Below are 17,683 nucleotides of genomic sequence, written 5' to 3' on the forward strand. Positions count from 1 at the left end.
TGTATGTTCAAGCAAGGTTTGTTTCAGTTTGTGGGGTGACCTTATGGAATGGACTGAACAATGACATCAAAACAGAGCCATAATATCATTCAGTTCAAAAATAGATTAAAGAAATCAATACTTGACCAATACAGAAAAGAATAGACCGAAACATACGAATGAAATTGTATGTATTGTATGCTGTATTTGCATATTTATTTGCTTTGAAATAATATGATTTTGTGAAATAGGGGCAGGACCAAATAAGCTATTTGCTTCTGCCTGCTGCTTCTCGAATTAATCTGTTTTTATTTTAAAAAAAAATTCTGATTGTGTTTTATTTTGTGGTTTTAATTTTGGTTTTGTTTTGCAATTTCTTTTTTTTTTTTTCTTTTGCACAACTTTTTGCAATAACAAAAAAAATTCTAAACGGCTGTTTTATCCTCAGAACAAGCTCTTCCATTAAGTGAATTTCCATTAAGTGAATTCCTCTTGCTGGAGAGGATGTTTTAATGGACCCCCCCAATCCTCTTCATTATTCATGGGCTTAACAGAGTAATGACATTGTGTAGCTACTCACTTCCAGCCAAAGGTGCTTGTTGACCAAAACTCTGCCTCACAAAGCTCCAAGGATAGTATCAATCATCAAATTAAAGCTCCCGTTTGTGTAATAAAGTACATTTAATGTCATTTGTGACCTGCAGTGCTGGATAGAATTTACTAAATCTACTTGGGTCGTTATTAGAGCAGATGTTAAAAGGAAATTATTTTGACCTAAAGATGGCAGCTGGAGACAGCAGTGATACGGGAGTAGGAGGTGGGGAGGGTCAGTCGCATCCATTAGAATCAGCTAAGTGGATTGAAAAATCCTCTCCAAAAGTATCTATTTTTATGGAAAGTAAAGTGGAAAGTGGTTTGAATTGAATTTGAGTTCATCTTTTGTGCTAAGTGAAAAGGGGGGAAATAGCAGTGAAACATTGGTGCTCTCAGTGACATATTTCCAGTGGTTGAAAGAGCTCAGAGCACATAGGGGGCTCAGCAGGAGATCGTCTCACTGCCTGCGAGCCCGGTCAGTTTTCTTCTGTCTCGGTTCCTGCCTGTCAGAGCAACTTCTGCCCTACCGCACAGACATGGTGAGAAGAGAGACGTGCAGAGAAATGAAGTTGAAAAGAAAGGGATAATGACAGGAAAATAAAGATGGTAGGGCATGAGAGCAGAAGTCAGAGAGAAAGAATTTGAGCAAAAGTAACTCAGAGGGAAGAAAGAAGAGGAAAAGGAGGACAGGTTGCTTCACACAGCAAGTGGTGGCTCATTGGGGTATATGGCCCGCTTTGTCAGCAGCTGTCTGCCCTGAACTTTCTTTGATTAGCCATAGACAGCCACTCAGTCAAACCTCCACTCGACTGTGACCTTAGCTGAGACCCTTCTTCTTGACTATGTATGTCTGACTGTGATGTTGGAAACAAACTCTCCCAGAGAACATGTACTTAGAAACCTACAAACATCTAAAAACTGTCCATGGCAATTGTGGCATATTAATAGATCCAAATAGTTGTAATAGGTTTGGCAAGTGTTTGAACTGTTTCCTTCTCCCTTGCTTTTTTTTTTGTCATATGCATTTTTATTGAAGCTTTGTTAGTGTTCACAAAGTTGACACAGCTGTATGTTTCAGTTTCCCTATAAAATAATGCGAGTAAACCTACAAGAACACAGTTAATGTATTTAAGAGAGTACAAGGTGATAAAACAAACATTAGATAGCCTCTCTAGACCAATCATCAAAGATCTGTCTGATAACGAGTTATCAGAGACTTCTTCAAATAGGTATGGACTTCTTCCAGGAAAGCAATAAAAACATCATCTTCCTAAAATCCTTAATTTTGTGCCCCAGAGCAAATTAGTTCTAGCCAGAATGAGACAATTTTTCTGCATTGTGCCTTTTGATTATCTTCCCCAAGGAGGTTATGTTTTGGGTTTGGTTTGTCGGTCAGCAGGATTACGAACAAAATACTGGGCTGGTTTTCATGAAACTAAGGGTGTAGCATGGGCCAAGTAAGAACCCATTACATTTTGGAGAGGGTCCGAATCACAGGGATGATACACAAATTATTTTTCACTTTCTTTAACATTGTGAGATAGGGCATGTCTTGGCGGAGGTCTGCACTCTCCGAGTCCCCTTCTAGTTTGATTTGATTTATTTGACATATCGGTTCATATTGAGCTCATGTGTAGACTCAATTTGTGATTTATGCTGATGAGAAAAACCTTGCCCATATAGCTTTAAAGGATAATAATGCCGATATTTTATATCTTTATTATTGTCTGTTGCCCATTCGTTCTCACTGAATCTTTAAAACAGTCACAAATATAAAAAATGCTTTGTGCCTATAACAGACGAGCACTGGGTAGTGTTTAGCAAAATAAAACGGGAGTAAATTGTGTGTTTGTTTGGGATACTATTTTCAGATGCATATTTGGTGCTCAAGTAAGTAAACGGCAGCAGGATGGTCAGGTGTATGTGTGGTTGACTCAAAATAAACTACGTTGCCCATGTTCATTGTAATGATGGAACATGTATCCCACAACAATGGAAGCAGGAAGGCTCTGTGATTGGATAACCAGTTCTGTGTCTTAAAGGTCGCAGGTTTAATACATCCTGTCTCACATTAACTAATGTCTATCATCAGCTGGCATGTGGTGGCCTTTTTCAGTGTCATTGAGCAAGACACCGAACCTCAACCTCAATTTATTAATATAAGTCGCTGAAGCTAGGCTCACTAATTCAATGTTGTAAATGTAAATAGCTTTATTCCTAACTCACAATTCACAGATATTTTAGAGTCAGCTGCTTTTCTAAAGATATGAAAGGTCCACAAGAGTTCATCTTTTATTTTGAAAACTGAGCAGAGTTTTGTCCTTTCATCATGTTATCCGTCATTGTGTAATGGATACACAAAGTTTTCCAACCGAGTGTTAATAGCTGATTCTGAACTGCTGCAACTAAGAAAATACATACTCTGAAAGTCTGTTAGTTGTAGGATTTAGGGGGATATATTGGCAGAAATGGAATATAATATTAATAACTATGTTTTCATTAGTGTATAATCATCTGAATCTAAGAATCGTGTTTTCGTTACCTTAGAATGAGCCGTTTATATCTACATCTGAAGTTTTTTTCGTGGTTATATTACAACACCTGGATGCAACGTTCATTCTTATGAGAGTGTCTGGTGACTGCGCGTTCAGGACATCAGGGTTTTTCCTGCATAGAGAAAGTTTTGGCGCCCCCCAAAGAGGTTTTAGCCAGCGCTAAAGGAAAAATTACGAGGGCCAAAACGTCTGATTTTCAGCAGCCAGCCTCCATTTAATCCACAGCCACTACTGTATACATGTGGCTGGTGCTGATTTGACTGGATCTGAACGCGCCGCTGTATAGCGCTAATAGTATCTCTGTTTGCAGAGTCAGACTTCTTCCATCTTGAAGAGATACAGTGGCTTGCATAAGTTTACACACCCATGCTAAAGTTGACTAAAAAGAGGAATAAAAATCCATCTTTTGGAAATTGATCTTAATGCCTTAATTTAAAAAAATGAGGAAAAATCCAACCTTTAAGGACACCAATTTTTTTTGTGAATGAATAATGTATCGTAAATAAATAAATGTTCTTCCTTAAAATACAGGGGGCATAAGTAAGTCCCCCCTTATGTTAAATTCCCATAGAGGCAGGCAGATTTTTATTTTTAAAGGCCAGTTATTTCATGGATCCAGGTTACTATGCATTCTGATAAAGTTCCCTTGGTCTTTGGAATTAAAATAGCCTCACATCATCACATACCCTTCACCATATCTCACGATTGGCATGGGGTACTTTCCATAAGATCATCTCTCAATGCAAATCAAACCAGCTATTAGGCTAACTGAAATACAACCATGCTCCCTGTATTTTAAGGAAGAACATTTATTTATTTACGATACATTATTCATTCACAAAGAAAATTGGTGTCCTTAAAGGTTAGATTTTTCCTATTTTTTTTAATTAAGGCATTAAGATCAATTTCCAAAAGATGTTTTTTTTAATTCCTCTTTTTAGTCAACTTTAGCATGGTTGTGTAAACGTATACAAGCCACTGTATGTTTTAAGTCAGTTTTTTTAAAGTCAGTAATTGAGTCACAGTGTCTGATGTAGTCTGGCAGTGGATTCCACAGCTTGGGGGCGATGTAGCTGAAAGCCCTCTCTCCCAGGGTGCTGAGGTTCACACTGGGGACATGCAGCAGGCCTGCTGAGGAGGATCTCAGTGAGCGGGCTGGGGAGTAAACTTCCAGGAGGTCAGTGAGGTAGGTGGGGGTATAATTGTGTAGGGCCTTGTATGCTAGGAGCAGGACTTTGAAACGTATTCTGTATGCAACTGGAAGCCAGTGCAGTTGCATAAGTAATGGTGTTACATGGCTAGTGGATTTGGAGCATTTTATAATCCTCGCTGCAGAATTCTGAATGAGTTGGAGCCGGTGGAGTAGCTTATTAGGGATTCCAGACAAGATAGAATTACAGTAGTCAAGGCAGGATGTCACATATGCATTGACAAGGACTTCTGCACTCTGCTGGGCGAAGCTGTGCAATGTTCCTGCACTTCGACGTCTTGTAGTAGCACAAAATACTTTCCCCCCTGTTTTGGTACAGTTTCTCCTGATTCTCCTGATGCAAGCCGTACATTGGTACGCATGAAAACCAAAGTTTCGAGTGCTTTAGCGGCACAGCTGTACTGAACAAGCTGCAGAAACGTTCGCCTCCCGCTCCATTCTCTATGCTGAGCCTCGTTCACGTAACAGCAGCAGTTAAACTGTATTTCACACTATGGTGGTTAGATATGCAATTAATCCGCTGTTCACATGCATGCCATAGGGGCGGTCTGTTACACTACTGTAGGCCTATAGGCTATTCAACATCACATTTGATCAATATTTAAAAATAGAAAATATCACATTTTATAATGTGTTGTATTCATTTCACTATTGTATCATTGTACAAATAAGCTACAACAGTAATAGCAGTTAGCTTATGTAAGTCACTCCTACATTTTTCAACTTAGGAGCAAAATGTGCTCCTTGGGAAAAAAGATACGGTTATGCCCTGTTCATACTAATCAAAGTAACTGGACTTTGTGGTCAATTGTAGTCGGATGCGAATACTGCATTATATTCCATTATATATACAATTTTCAATTGTTACCTGCGGAATTTTGTATTTTCCTTGAAATAAATTTATATGTTTTCACCATAAATTTGTGCCTGAATATGTATTCGAATGTAGGCAATTAAGTCTTTGACGCTCAAAACTTCCTGGGAGAGGAACCCAAACTGTTTTTAGTTTTTTTTCCTAAAAGACTTTTTGTCGTGTTTAGCAAAATCTGTCACCCAACTGACAAACTGTAGAACTTAAAGGGAAACTCCACTCATTTTACACATCAAAGTTTGTTTACAGGCATTGGGGAGTACCACTAAATATCTGTTCTGTGGCTCCAGAGGGAGCTGCTTGAAGTCTGATCAATTTCCTTTTAAGTGATGTCACTTAAGCCAGTGTCAGTTGGGGCTGAAGGCTACAAGTTTGGAAATGTAAAAGTCTGGGGGTGTGGAGTTAGAAAGACGTGAGCTTACCAGACCTGCTTGAGGCTCAAGGCTACATTAGCTGCTACTAGAATCGCTTACCAAACAGTGGTGGTCAAGTTGCATTTTGGGTATTTTAGGGTTTTGACAAGGAAGAAACCTGGTGTAATAAATAAAATGATGATAATAATTTATTAAACTATCTATAACTAACTAACTATAAAACGTAATGTTTCCAAAGTGCAATTTACGTACTTCAGGTAAATGTTAAAAGAGAGCTGTTTTGTGTGTGTTTTGTCTTTCAGTCCCATGAATGAAAAGCCGCAAAAAGTGACATACTCGTATGTGGACCAGCTGCCAGTGTCTGAGATCATCCATCAGGTAAGAGACCCACACAAACAACAGGGTCCTTTGGGGACACTCAAAACCACATGAACAGGCCCACATTGATATGACCCTGACATTTTTAACATCCATTTTATTTATTTTTGTTAAGTGTGTCCACGCGTTAAGTTTGCCCACCCTTAATTTGGACACAAAAAAACAAAGTTATGAGCAACATCCACCAACAGATCATGTCTTTGGCTTGTTTCCATGGTGACAGCTCTAAGTGTGGAATACAAGTGCCTGTGGTCTCAGTTGGAAGGGCCACCATGAAATTCAGCAGAATGGATAGGCAGGATTGCGGTGAATTGTGCATTCACCTCATTCCCAAATGAATTGCGGCTTTCAGTCGGGCCGACCTTCACAAATGAACACCTATTTCTCCTCATTCCACCTTTTAGAAAGTGTGCTCTGCATTCAAAATAGACGGTCTTGGGTCTTTCTGCATCACTCTTGTAAGATTTCCATTAAGAACCTATTAAAACTACTATTTCTATACTTCCCTTTCAACTTGTGCCTCAGAAAAGGAAAGAAGTCACATTAACTTTGCTACAGGCAAACAATTGTTAGTGCTTACATTTGGGGTTCAGGGTGCCTCTGAGAAACCCATACTTAACATAACCCTCTACACAGTATTATCCAATGTATTATCCTTTCAATAAGAATGTTAGACTGTGTCAGAGAAGTGTTATTTCAACTCTGTAGTAACTTCCGCACAGCAGACACAGAGGCATCAAATTATGAAACTGCAAAAAAAAAGTAATTTGTTGAGGATAGATCTGTTTAGAAATGCTCCTGGTTCAGATTTCAGTGACTACAGCAGAGTTGGAGTTGCTGACGTTTGATTTGACAATGATGTTTGTCTCCACTATGACGGACACTAAACTGTTGGTGTTGATACCAATTGTCAGATCCAGCTGAACTGAGTAAGTGGTAAAAATAAATAAATACATAAAAAAAAAAAAAAAAAAGTTCTTGGGTCCTGCTGCTGGAAACATCACTGGCAGACATCCACTTTGGTGTGAACAAAGGAGTCACAGCCTGAGCCCTGTCAGACGCTTATTGAGTATTGTGATGGGAAACAGGAGGGGTCTCCACACCCAGTGGCACTCTCGATCGCTGAGGACTGCCTCAGAAGCCTGGCAAATCAGGCCGGTTTCAGATCTGCTGCCCACTGCCCCATAAAGGTGTATGTAATTTTCAATTCACAGAAGTGATCACACTGTTGGAAGCTTGCACGCTCACACACAAACGCCATTAAGTCTCTGCCGTCTGCTACTTGGCTTCATATCTTGGCTCTCTCTTTTGTCTCTTCATCTTTATGCATCTTTTCCTGTTTCCCCTCCCCTTTTTAAATGCACCCACACGATCAAAGCACAAACACACTCATCCACCCGATGACCCCTGTCAGAGATTTCGATTATCGGCTTGCACTCCTGCTGGGTTGAGGATAGGATCCTGACGGACTGAATCATCTCTCTCTCCCTTCACCATAATCCATCTGCACTGCAGCAGAATGACCAATGTCCATAACGCCTAATGACAGCTCTCCTCTTTATGATTAGCTGTCATATTGTGCACAGGACTCACAGGACTCTGAGATATCTTTGTTTTCCTACCACTGTGGCAGTGTCTTTTGTTGTGGCTAATCAAATGCACTTATCTGAAGAACTAGGTTTGATTGAATCTCATAAGATTTGATGTATAAAATATTCCCAACTGGTCTGAATGATTTTAGTTTTGCCTCCCAACAAAAACAAATCGTCTCACTATGTTTATCTTCCAAGAAAACCATTTTTCCATTTGCCAGTAGACCAGGTGGCAGCTTGTAAATAGAAAAGTCATCAGAGTGACTGACAGTGAATATATAAGCCTGTGTTGTATGGTGTCTGTGTACAAACTTCCTGTCATATTGTGTATGTGGGAGTGTGTTCGTGAGGAGTTGATTAATGCCCTGTTACCGTTTGTCTCGCTAGTGGTGACAGGGTGAGTCCCCTTTTGCTGCCACCTTCTCTTCCCAACCTCACACATCACATCACATTGCCAACACGTAATCACAATATGTTCAGCTCTGAAAATAACTAGAAGGAGCTCCTTTTTCCCCAGTCTCTTGTGTATTCTACTTTTTTTCCTGCCTCGCCGCTGTGAGTCCTGGTCTCTGGCGTCAAATTGTTATTTGTTCTTTTGCCAGCTTGACGCCACACCATATGGCTTCAGAGAATTGAAAATGGAAACACTGAAAATGAATGCTTTGCCTCCTTTCCATCCCTGGCCAAATCCCTCTTCCTTCGCTGAGCCTGCAACACTGACACCTTTCAAAGATGGATGTTAGAGTTGTGTGGATCACAGGCCAAACCCACTTCAACAAGCTTTTCCTTTGAATTAGCTTTGCTTTGTTGCTTGTGCTCAATAATAACAAATAATATTGTCTCGAAAAGCAAAACATGCTTTATGAGATAACAATACACCCACCACTTTGACTGTCCCAGCTCTTGCTGGGGGCTTAAAGGTCCAGGCACTGTTATTGTACAGTGGAGTGTCCTGGCAGTGCACAATGGCTGCTGTTCATCCAGCTCCGCACAACATACATATGCTGCAGTTTTGACCTTGGAGTGCTAGTGTTTGGCAGGGTGTTTCACACCTCCCTCAACGACCTTTAGCATCCTGCATGACCATGTTAATTAGCTCCAATCAATCAGATGGGTAGTCGTTAATTGATTTTACTTGTGAATTGAATACGCAACACAAAGCCTGTGTAATGGAGGCAGGCTGCTTGTGTCTTAAGTCTCTGTCCTTGGCAGTGGGATGTGAATGGTTCCGTCAGTGAAGGTCAGCAAACACTCGCCCCTTTTCTGCTCCTCGCTCTCATTTCTATGCCTAATATGTTTTTCCTCTGCCTCCCTCATGTTTTCTTTTTCTAAAGAAGCTGCATTCTTTTCATCTTGTGGAAGTGGATAACTCATACAGAGAGCAGACTTGTTTCCATTTTCCGTGGTTTTGATTTCTATCCAAGGCTATCCAAATTAGTAGTTATTAAATTAGTTATTTAACTTAGGGCTGTATCAATTAGTCATTTAAGCAATTAGTCGGCCGACATTCCGATTATTCGTTCGTCATTAATCAAGCAAAAGCTTCAAATATTTGCTGCTTTTCTCTATTTTATATAATTATGAATGGAATGTATGGGTTTTGGGCTGCTGTTCAGACAAAAGATCCAATTCAAAGACGTCACCTTGGACTATGGAACCTTTTTATTTATTTTTTTTACATTTTACACCAGAGCTAGTCCGATAAATGGGCCGGGCCAATATATCAGCTGATATAGCTCAGTACTAAAATGCCAAAGATCTGCGAAAAAGGCAGCCAACAGGTCAAAAATAGCAAAGAATCACAATTTTGGGGTGAATTTTATGTCTATATCAATCACAATTCTTTAATTACCAAATTTAAGGGATCCTTATCAAAATAAGTTTGTTTACTAAAGAAAAATAAAAACGGTCAGGCAATATTTGATATACTACACAAATGATCAATTAATAACAAAAAATAACTAACAAATTATTTAATAGTAGTGGAGACAAGTCGGAGGAAGTGCTACCCTTGGCCTGGCGCACCACTTGAAAATGCCGCTGAGCTCAAAGTTCAAATAATTTCAACTTTGACCCCACTGACATTTCAAGGCGCAACCATTAAAGGAGGTAGCCAGAAGCGCTGATGACGTATACCAGCAATGTGCTTTGCTAAAGTGTCTGCAAGATGCTCTGTGTTCTACCTCGTGGTTTTACTTCTGATCATATAAATACCTCTTTTCTCTGACTTTATGTTGCTTACTTCTGTTCTAATGTCTCTCTTCCCTCTTCACATACTGTATGCTCCTCTCTCTGCCGGCGGTGCTGACCTGGCTTTCTGTCACAGTCGATCCATCTCCCTTTGCTCTTCCTTACCCAAGGGGCTTGCATGTACACCGACATATATACACACACACACACACACACACACACACACACACACACACACACACACACACACACACACCTCTGCCTACCATTATCACGGAGGTCAACTGCTCTCAATGGCCACGCGCTCCCAGTCGTCTCTTATAAACGTCCCTGGCCGGGCTCTGCCTCGTCCTCCAGATATTTAACCCTTAGCTCCTCTTCTTGTCTTCCTGTCTTCCACTTTCACCAAGGCTTTAGCTGAAAGTGTCTCAACCCAATTTTGTTCTGTAACACAGATCTGATGCATGTAGTGTAGTGAGAGCAGGAAAACGCCCATTGAATCAACCCAGTCTCACGGCAGTTCGTGAAATGGTCCCGTTATTTAATGTATTGATTTGTGTACACGGACACGTCTGTCGTTTTTTTTCGTGGTGGTGAGCACGTTATTTAAACTAATGTATTTCAATGGAAGCATAGTAGCGAGTAGTATGAAATGCTGAAAATCTGCGCAAGGAGGTTGGTTGGGGTGGTGGATGGGTCAAACAACACAGGACTTTCACCCAGGAGACCAGGGATCGTGTCCCGCGTGTAGCGTTTCATTTCCCCGTTGTTGTTTTCCTAAACACAACCATCCGCTTGTGACGTGTCCTTTCCCCGTTCTTCTTTTCCTAAACCCAACCTCCGTAGAGATGCTTCCCATTACATGCTGACCACCACAAAAAAACATGAACGTGTCCTTGTACACGAATCAATAGATTTAAAAATAACGTGACCATTTCACGAACTACCGTGAGACGGTGTTGATTGAATACATGACTTGGACCAGATTTGTGCTGTTTGAATTAATCTTAACATCTCAGTGGGACAGATCCCTGTTGTCATAGCTCTGTGTCCGTTTGATTGTAAAACTTGGAGGACGACAACCCAGACATGCTGTCAGATTTTATTGGTATTTAGGGAGTTCCTGCTAAACGACAACAGACGGGTCAAAATCAACCAGCGTTCGAAACTGAGTCTGTTTTACAGTGACTCGTTTTAGTTTGTTCATAGCAAAGTCGGCTAAAGTACTTTTGAACCAGACGCTGATAAAACCTCTTCTACTCCCGTGCTGTGTGATTGACTCTTTTCGACTCACAGGCCTGTCGGCAGCAGGAGAGATGATCCGTGGTGTGCTCGGATTTTATTACTGAACTATTTTTATTTCTCTAACTATATAGAAATGTATTGTTTTGACATTAAAGCGTGAGCCTTGTAAGTAGACTAATGTAGGCTGTTATAGAAGTTGAGTGTAGGGCGCCTGCGGCTGCTCTGCAGACGCAATAAATAATGTATTTCTGATAATTGTAGATGTGGTGTATTGGAAAAAAGCGTTAGTATTGAGTATTTATAAATCTGTAGATGTAAAACGGCAGAAACTAAAAGCATAAGCCATAATATAATACCCACCGAGTTGATTCATTGGCCTGAAGCGTTCCCTCGTTATCATTACGAGATCATTAACACTGCTAATCTGCTTTATTGGCACTGTGTAAGTGTGGTTTAATCAGATTTGAAATTTCACGTGGAATTACCAAAAATGTTCTAGCTTTGGCGGAAAGTATTGTGTTGGCTTCCATCATTCATTGTAAGAAGTGAATTTTCTTTGACTAAACAACCTCTTTGACTTTGCTATTATGATGTCAGACGAGACCAAAATGTGTCTGTCGTCTGAGATGTTTTCTGTAATTTCTCTCACAAAAGCGCCATCAGACGCTAAAAACAACTCTTTATAGTTTGACCTTTATGTCTTTGCTTCTCTCTTCTCGAAAAATGGGGGCATTTTCGAAGATTTTGAAATTATTCCAGACGCTTGACACACACACACACACACACACACACACACACACACACACACACACACACACACACACCTGTCTGAGAATAACTAATTATAGCCTAATTAATTTTAATGCATAAATGAAAAATGTGGGATTACTATTCTTATTTCATGAGCTATTTGGGATTTTTGGAGTAATGCATATATGATGAGATGTTTTCTGTAATTTCTCTCACAAAAGCGCCATTAACACTGAAAACAACGTCAATGTCAACAACGTCTTTGCTGCTCACTGAAAGTCTGTTGAAGCACTAAGTTCTTTCCACCACATAACCTGCAGCTTGGTTTCTGTCGTACACTATCTACTGTAGATATAGTGTATGTAGTAGATGTTGCCTGTGATAGATGGAGGATTGGTCCTAACAACGTGATTGATGTGTCACAGCTCCTCTCTTAGCCTGAATTTAATTTCAGACGTCTTTTTTCCTCTGATTCCATTTCACATGTGGTTATTGCCAGACATTGCTGGCCAATAAAAAAATGAATATAACAAAATGTTAGGTCTTCACATCTGCCTTGTGAATGCAGCTTTAAATCAGAAGCTCTTTGCCTTAAATTTCCAGCCCTAACTCTGTCCAACACTGAGCTCAGGGCTCAAACGCCTCACTGTCTCTGCTTTAGCATTCTGGATGGCAGTGGAGATCTATTGATTTGACTTGATTGAGCTGTTAAATAAATTTGGAGTCAGACGTAATCCAATTTTACTGCTGTCCTCAGTCTTTCTACATTAGAAATTGGCAGCGTTGTTACGTAAACCTGAATTTTGTATTGAAAAGACCGCCTTGACAGGGCCAGCGTACACAGCCAGACACAGTTACTGAAATTAACTTTTCACCTCACTTACCAAGAGCTGTTAAACTACTAGGAAATTACAATAATTTTCACCAGCCAAAGTAGTTAATATTCATTATTCTAAGAAACATGTCATCATGCCTGTTGTAAACACTTTTTCATGAATAGAATCAGGTGCAGTGTGTTATTTAAGACTCGCTGTATTATGCAGTGGGTCAAGTTCATTATAGTACCCTCTCCACAAGCTAAAATAATGCTGCTTTGTGTAGCAGGAGCATTACAGTCACCCATTAGGAAGCCTGTTTGAGACAGAGCCATTGTTTTTGCTTTGATTGGCTGATGATCAGCAGGAGGAGAGTTCAAGAAAAAGGAAAAACTGAATATGACTGAGGTGTTCAAACGTTACAGTCTCAGCCAGTCTTGTAGATTTCAGGTGCCAAAGACACATTTTACTGGCATTTGGCACTTAGTGGGTGGTATATCAGACGCTGCTCATGTTTAACATCTGATCTAACTAACTGATCCGAATACCATTTTTGGGAATTTGAAGTTTTAGTGAGAAATATTTGAATATTTTTGAAGCTTCGATGGGGGGGAGGTGTGAGAGCCTAAATATTTTTGGAAGTTAACCACAAAAAGCAAGCGTGCAAGAATCCGAACTATATTCTGTCTGTCCTTCACTCCGTTACAGTACCGAACACACATGCACACGCAAACTGGCACACACACAATATACGGCGCAACGCGTCTGAGAATATTAACTAGATTATTAATGTTGATGCATAATGAATAATATTGGCTTACTATTCCTTATTTTAGGTAATGCATATGTAATTATGTACTTAAAAAAAAAACACAAACTAATAAACTGTGTGTGCATGTGCGCTTCAGAAGGTGTAAATGTACAATAGGTACTGTAGTACTGCTCAGCCAAGTATTTATGCAGCAGCTTTAGTACTGTATGTTGTGTTTACAGTTTGTGACTCAGGCAGAGTTGGAGTGCATGCTGTGTGTTCATCCTCTTTGCAAAGTCTCGGGGTTTTGGCTTTGGGGGATGCCTTTTCTGACTGGTGATTTCTTGACTGGATAATAGCAGCATGTATAGCGAGGGATAACCGAAATCTCTTAAGTGTGTCCTCACAGCCTATCTATAGCTTTGTCGCCAACGGAGGAGTTAGGAAGATTTTTTAGAGGTTAAATCTCATCTCTTCGCAGAATATTGCCACCGCATTAGCATATAAATGTGCTCCTTGTGAGATGCATGGTAAATACAGGGGAGATTTAAAAGTATAATCATACACAAAGTGATGATGTGGCAGTGAATGGGACAAACACAAGACAGGGGAGGTGTATTGATGAGCTTTACCACCCGCTCTTTGTGTTTGTGTGTGTGAGACAGCAGATAGTGTACATAAAGTGTGTGAAGAGATAAAGCGAGTGTATATGTGACTCTGCGCCTGCCTGCCTGTGTGAATGACAGAACAATCAGTGGTGGCCTCAACAGGAGAAATATACACACTACTGCTAACCTGCAATTTCCCCCCCTGCACCTCTCTTCTTTCCTGCCCTACCTCACCCCCTACCCTCAGAAACCAAAGCAGAAAGACTGGCATCCTCCTGATGGCTTCATCCTGGGCCTGTGGACTCTAATCCTCCTGGTGTTTTTCAAGACGTATGGCATCAAGCACCTCAAACACATCTTCTGAGGCCTCAGCGTTTACGCTGCTGGATATTTTAGGACATAAAGCTGCAGATCAGGAGCGTTTACTGAAGGGATATTAGAGGAAAGGTGTGCTTGATGACAGGCTTATTTTTGCGCTTTCTTAGCCAGGAACTGTGTGATGCAATTGGTGCCTTTTTTTTTGGATGATTGCTCTCTACTAATGAAATTATTTTAGATGTAACAAGGGAGAAGGGACAAATACTTGAAAGTCATGTATCTGATATGCAAAGCCTTGTCTCAACCACTGGCAGTATGGCCATTTTTAACTGTTTTATGTTTTCTTTTTGACAAGGACTCTTATTTATTTATTTTGTGTCAAACGTTCTGTTTTGTCAAGGCATTCCATAATTGTGATTTAATGATTTGGTTAAAATGCACTTAACTGAGTCCGTAGATAAGAATTACATTTATTTTTGAGAGCGTGCTACTCTGCATATTTCGGCAGCAGCCTTTCTGTTTAAGTGCTACTCAGAACGTCTGCTCGGTCAGAAAAAGGAGCGGGGTGATTGGCTGTGAAGAGATTACTATTTAATGTCTCCCTTGTCCATATACACTACACCCCTTGACTGTCATATCACGCTTATGAAGGATAACAATCACACCTAATCCCATCTCGCATGATGGACCCATCCACTTTCCCATTCACCAAATTGCCCTCCCCATGGAAACATCCATTAGCTCCCCAGCCGTGTACTCCACTGATTGTATTCTGGGTGATGGACAGCTATTTCCCCGGCAATTTCACGTCTTGCGCTAAAGCAGCGATAAGTGACTGATAACCTAGTAAGCCGCTGGCCGTCCCAAATGAATCTCCTCTGTGCTGGGACGTGTTTTCCCCCTCTCCTTTTCTCTGCATGTGTAACCACTCTGCATTGAGCTCATTGTTGGGGGGAGTGACTGATGCTATAAGCATATGGATCGAACCTGAGGTAGTTTATCTTTGCTCCTTGGAGCGAGGACCCACCCATCGGGTGCCCGCTGCCAACTCTCGCGGCTGAAGTGGAAAATAGATGGAGTTGGAAATGAAACCATATGTATCAGAAGGCAGCTGCTGCGTCAGCCACCAAGTACCTTTTCTTATACATTATTTATGCAACGCTTATTTCTTCATCCTTTTCCCTCCCTGTTTCTTATTTTCTGTAATCTCATTCCTCCTGGTCCCCTTTCAAAGAGAGCAAGCTCATTTGTTTTCCTTAATTGGAAATATTTTGATACCCTGATTAAAGATGAAACACAAATGAATCAAATTAATGTATTTGACTGAATTTTTATTTATTTTTTCCTTCCTTAATTACTCTAATACTGTATAAAAACACAATAACTGCTTTTACTGTTACAGACCTTTGAAGGTACGTCTGGCAGAGCTCAGTCTAAGCTTATTTTATAAAACAAAGACATCCTTGAAATTGATGCCGCTTGAGTTTACTTACACACCTGCTCTGTTGTTGCCTTACTGGAAACGTTTCAAACAATCCAGAGAGGCTTATATTTCAAAAGACAGAGCAGCCATTGGATGGCCTCCATAAACAATCAGTGTATACTAGGCAGGCAGCAGATACTACAATAAAAAAAATTAAGTCAACCTATCTCAGATGGATTTGTTTGTTCTTAAGCCCACTTTAAAATTGACTCCATCTCCTCTGTGCCTCTCGTTCAGCGCTCATAGATGGAATTGAATATACTCTGCCTTTCAGCATGGTGATGTACTCTCCCATCTCCTCTGTCACTATGGTTTCCCTATGCAGAGCAGCCATCTCCAAAGAGGCAGAAAGATTTAAGGCTGAAGAGTCAGGCAGGGTGCTCTGAATATGTCACACAGGTTGTTCAAACGACGTCGGTATTCACCAGTGAGCACACAGACATATGCTTGTCATCTTTAGAAGTGGAACAACAACATTAGCCCCATGTGGCAGTCTGCTAAATTTAATGATTTACACACACACACACACACACATGCTGTTTGTAGACGTTTGTGCCTGATGTGTTGTCCAGTATCCATGGAAACTCTGGATTTCCAACTGCTTGACTGTCAGTGAGCCTTTGTAATGTCAATCATTCCTAAGAATGATAGTAATTTTAGCAGTCACAGATTTTCATTCTCATCTGCAACAATAGCTGTGGCATAAATTATGCTCAGTGGTTGCGTGATAGACAGAACTGTCAACTCGATACACTGTCAAGACTGTCAACTCTGTGAAATGGGCAGATTAAAAGGTCTGGACTGAGGCAAGCTCAGTGACCCTAATTTATTTTTTTGAGTGCCTTTTCTTAAACTTTAAGAAAACTAAAATAAAGAGTTAAAGAGGGTTGCATTTTAATGATGGTTGCTTAGACCGAAAGCTTTCTGTCTCTTCTCCAGATTGCATTGTTTGAATGTATTATTTATTTATGCAAAGTTGATTTTACACCAAGTATCAACCAAGAAAGCAAAGAAGAATCAACTGATACCAACATGTATTCTAATCATAGTAAATGATGGTTATGGTTAGATCCCATCATAATGGACAACAGGCAATTTTAGAGAAGAATCAAATGGTCTTTACCAATTCATCCTTTTTAATTCATCTAACCCTTTTTTGTCCCTTTTCCAGGTTGAGATGCAAAACCCCATATAATAAATAATGGGCCAAAACCTGCTGGTTTTCCATCATACTTTGGCTTGTATATCTGTGAAACGGGTGTTACATTCGATTGGTTAACCCTGCAGTACTTTGCAGCGCTGTGGAGCTAGGTCTGGCAATGTAAGACCTAACCCTGCAGAAACCATGTTCATAGACCAAACAAACAATTGAGCAAAAGAACTGATAATTAAAATAATTGTTAGCTGCAGCCCTAGTATCGTGTAATTTGTATGTGTATTAAAAGAGGATAAAGAGAACAGCATTATTTTTCAGCCCTGTTCATAGTTTTTGATATTATACTTTACAATGAGAAATCAATCTAAATTTATATCAAGTACATTTTATTGACCTGGCTCAGCTGTCTAATAATTTAAGTGCTAATGACCCTCTGCTGAATACTTGTTTTCCCTTCATCGTCTTATAATGCTACCTTGATATAGGTGCTTTACCTTCAGTTTATGCCTCAGTTCTATTTTCAAATACAAAACAATGCTCCAACACTCAGTCATGATGACAGTCAGGGATCTATTAGGAGCTTTGGGGAGTAATGGCCTTGTAACACTGCCTGTCTTTCATAATTATTTCAGTGTGACACAGCCTGATGTCACAATCAGACAGGAAGAGAGAGATTATAAAGTAAAAATGGCAGCTGCTGTCAGTGGAGGGTGAAGGTGAATCACTGACCTCCCATCCTCCACAAATCCTCCATGTTTTATCTTCATGTCTGGGGGGGCTACAACACACACATACGGAGGTAATATTCAAATTG

At 40.2% G+C, this 17,683-nt stretch overlaps 1 protein-coding gene across 1 annotated transcript in view; it reads left to right on the forward strand.

Moving 5' to 3' along the window:
* Positions 1–14,430, forward strand: part of pigk (phosphatidylinositol glycan anchor biosynthesis, class K) — a 28,391-nt gene extending 13,961 nt beyond the window's left edge. The window contains exons 10-11 of the mRNA XM_078264415.1: positions 5,886–5,961; positions 14,160–14,430. Of these exons, the coding sequence (XP_078120541.1) occupies positions 5,886–5,961; positions 14,160–14,276 (193 nt within the window). The 3' untranslated portion in view covers positions 14,277–14,430. The remainder of the gene's footprint in view (positions 1–5,885; positions 5,962–14,159) is intronic.
* Positions 14,431–17,683: the final 3,253 nt, after the last annotated feature.

Source organism: Sander vitreus, chromosome 12 (genome assembly GCF_031162955.1).
Source record: "Sander vitreus isolate 19-12246 chromosome 12, sanVit1, whole genome shotgun sequence".
NCBI classification, from domain to species: Eukaryota; Metazoa; Chordata; class Actinopteri; order Perciformes; family Percidae; genus Sander; species Sander vitreus.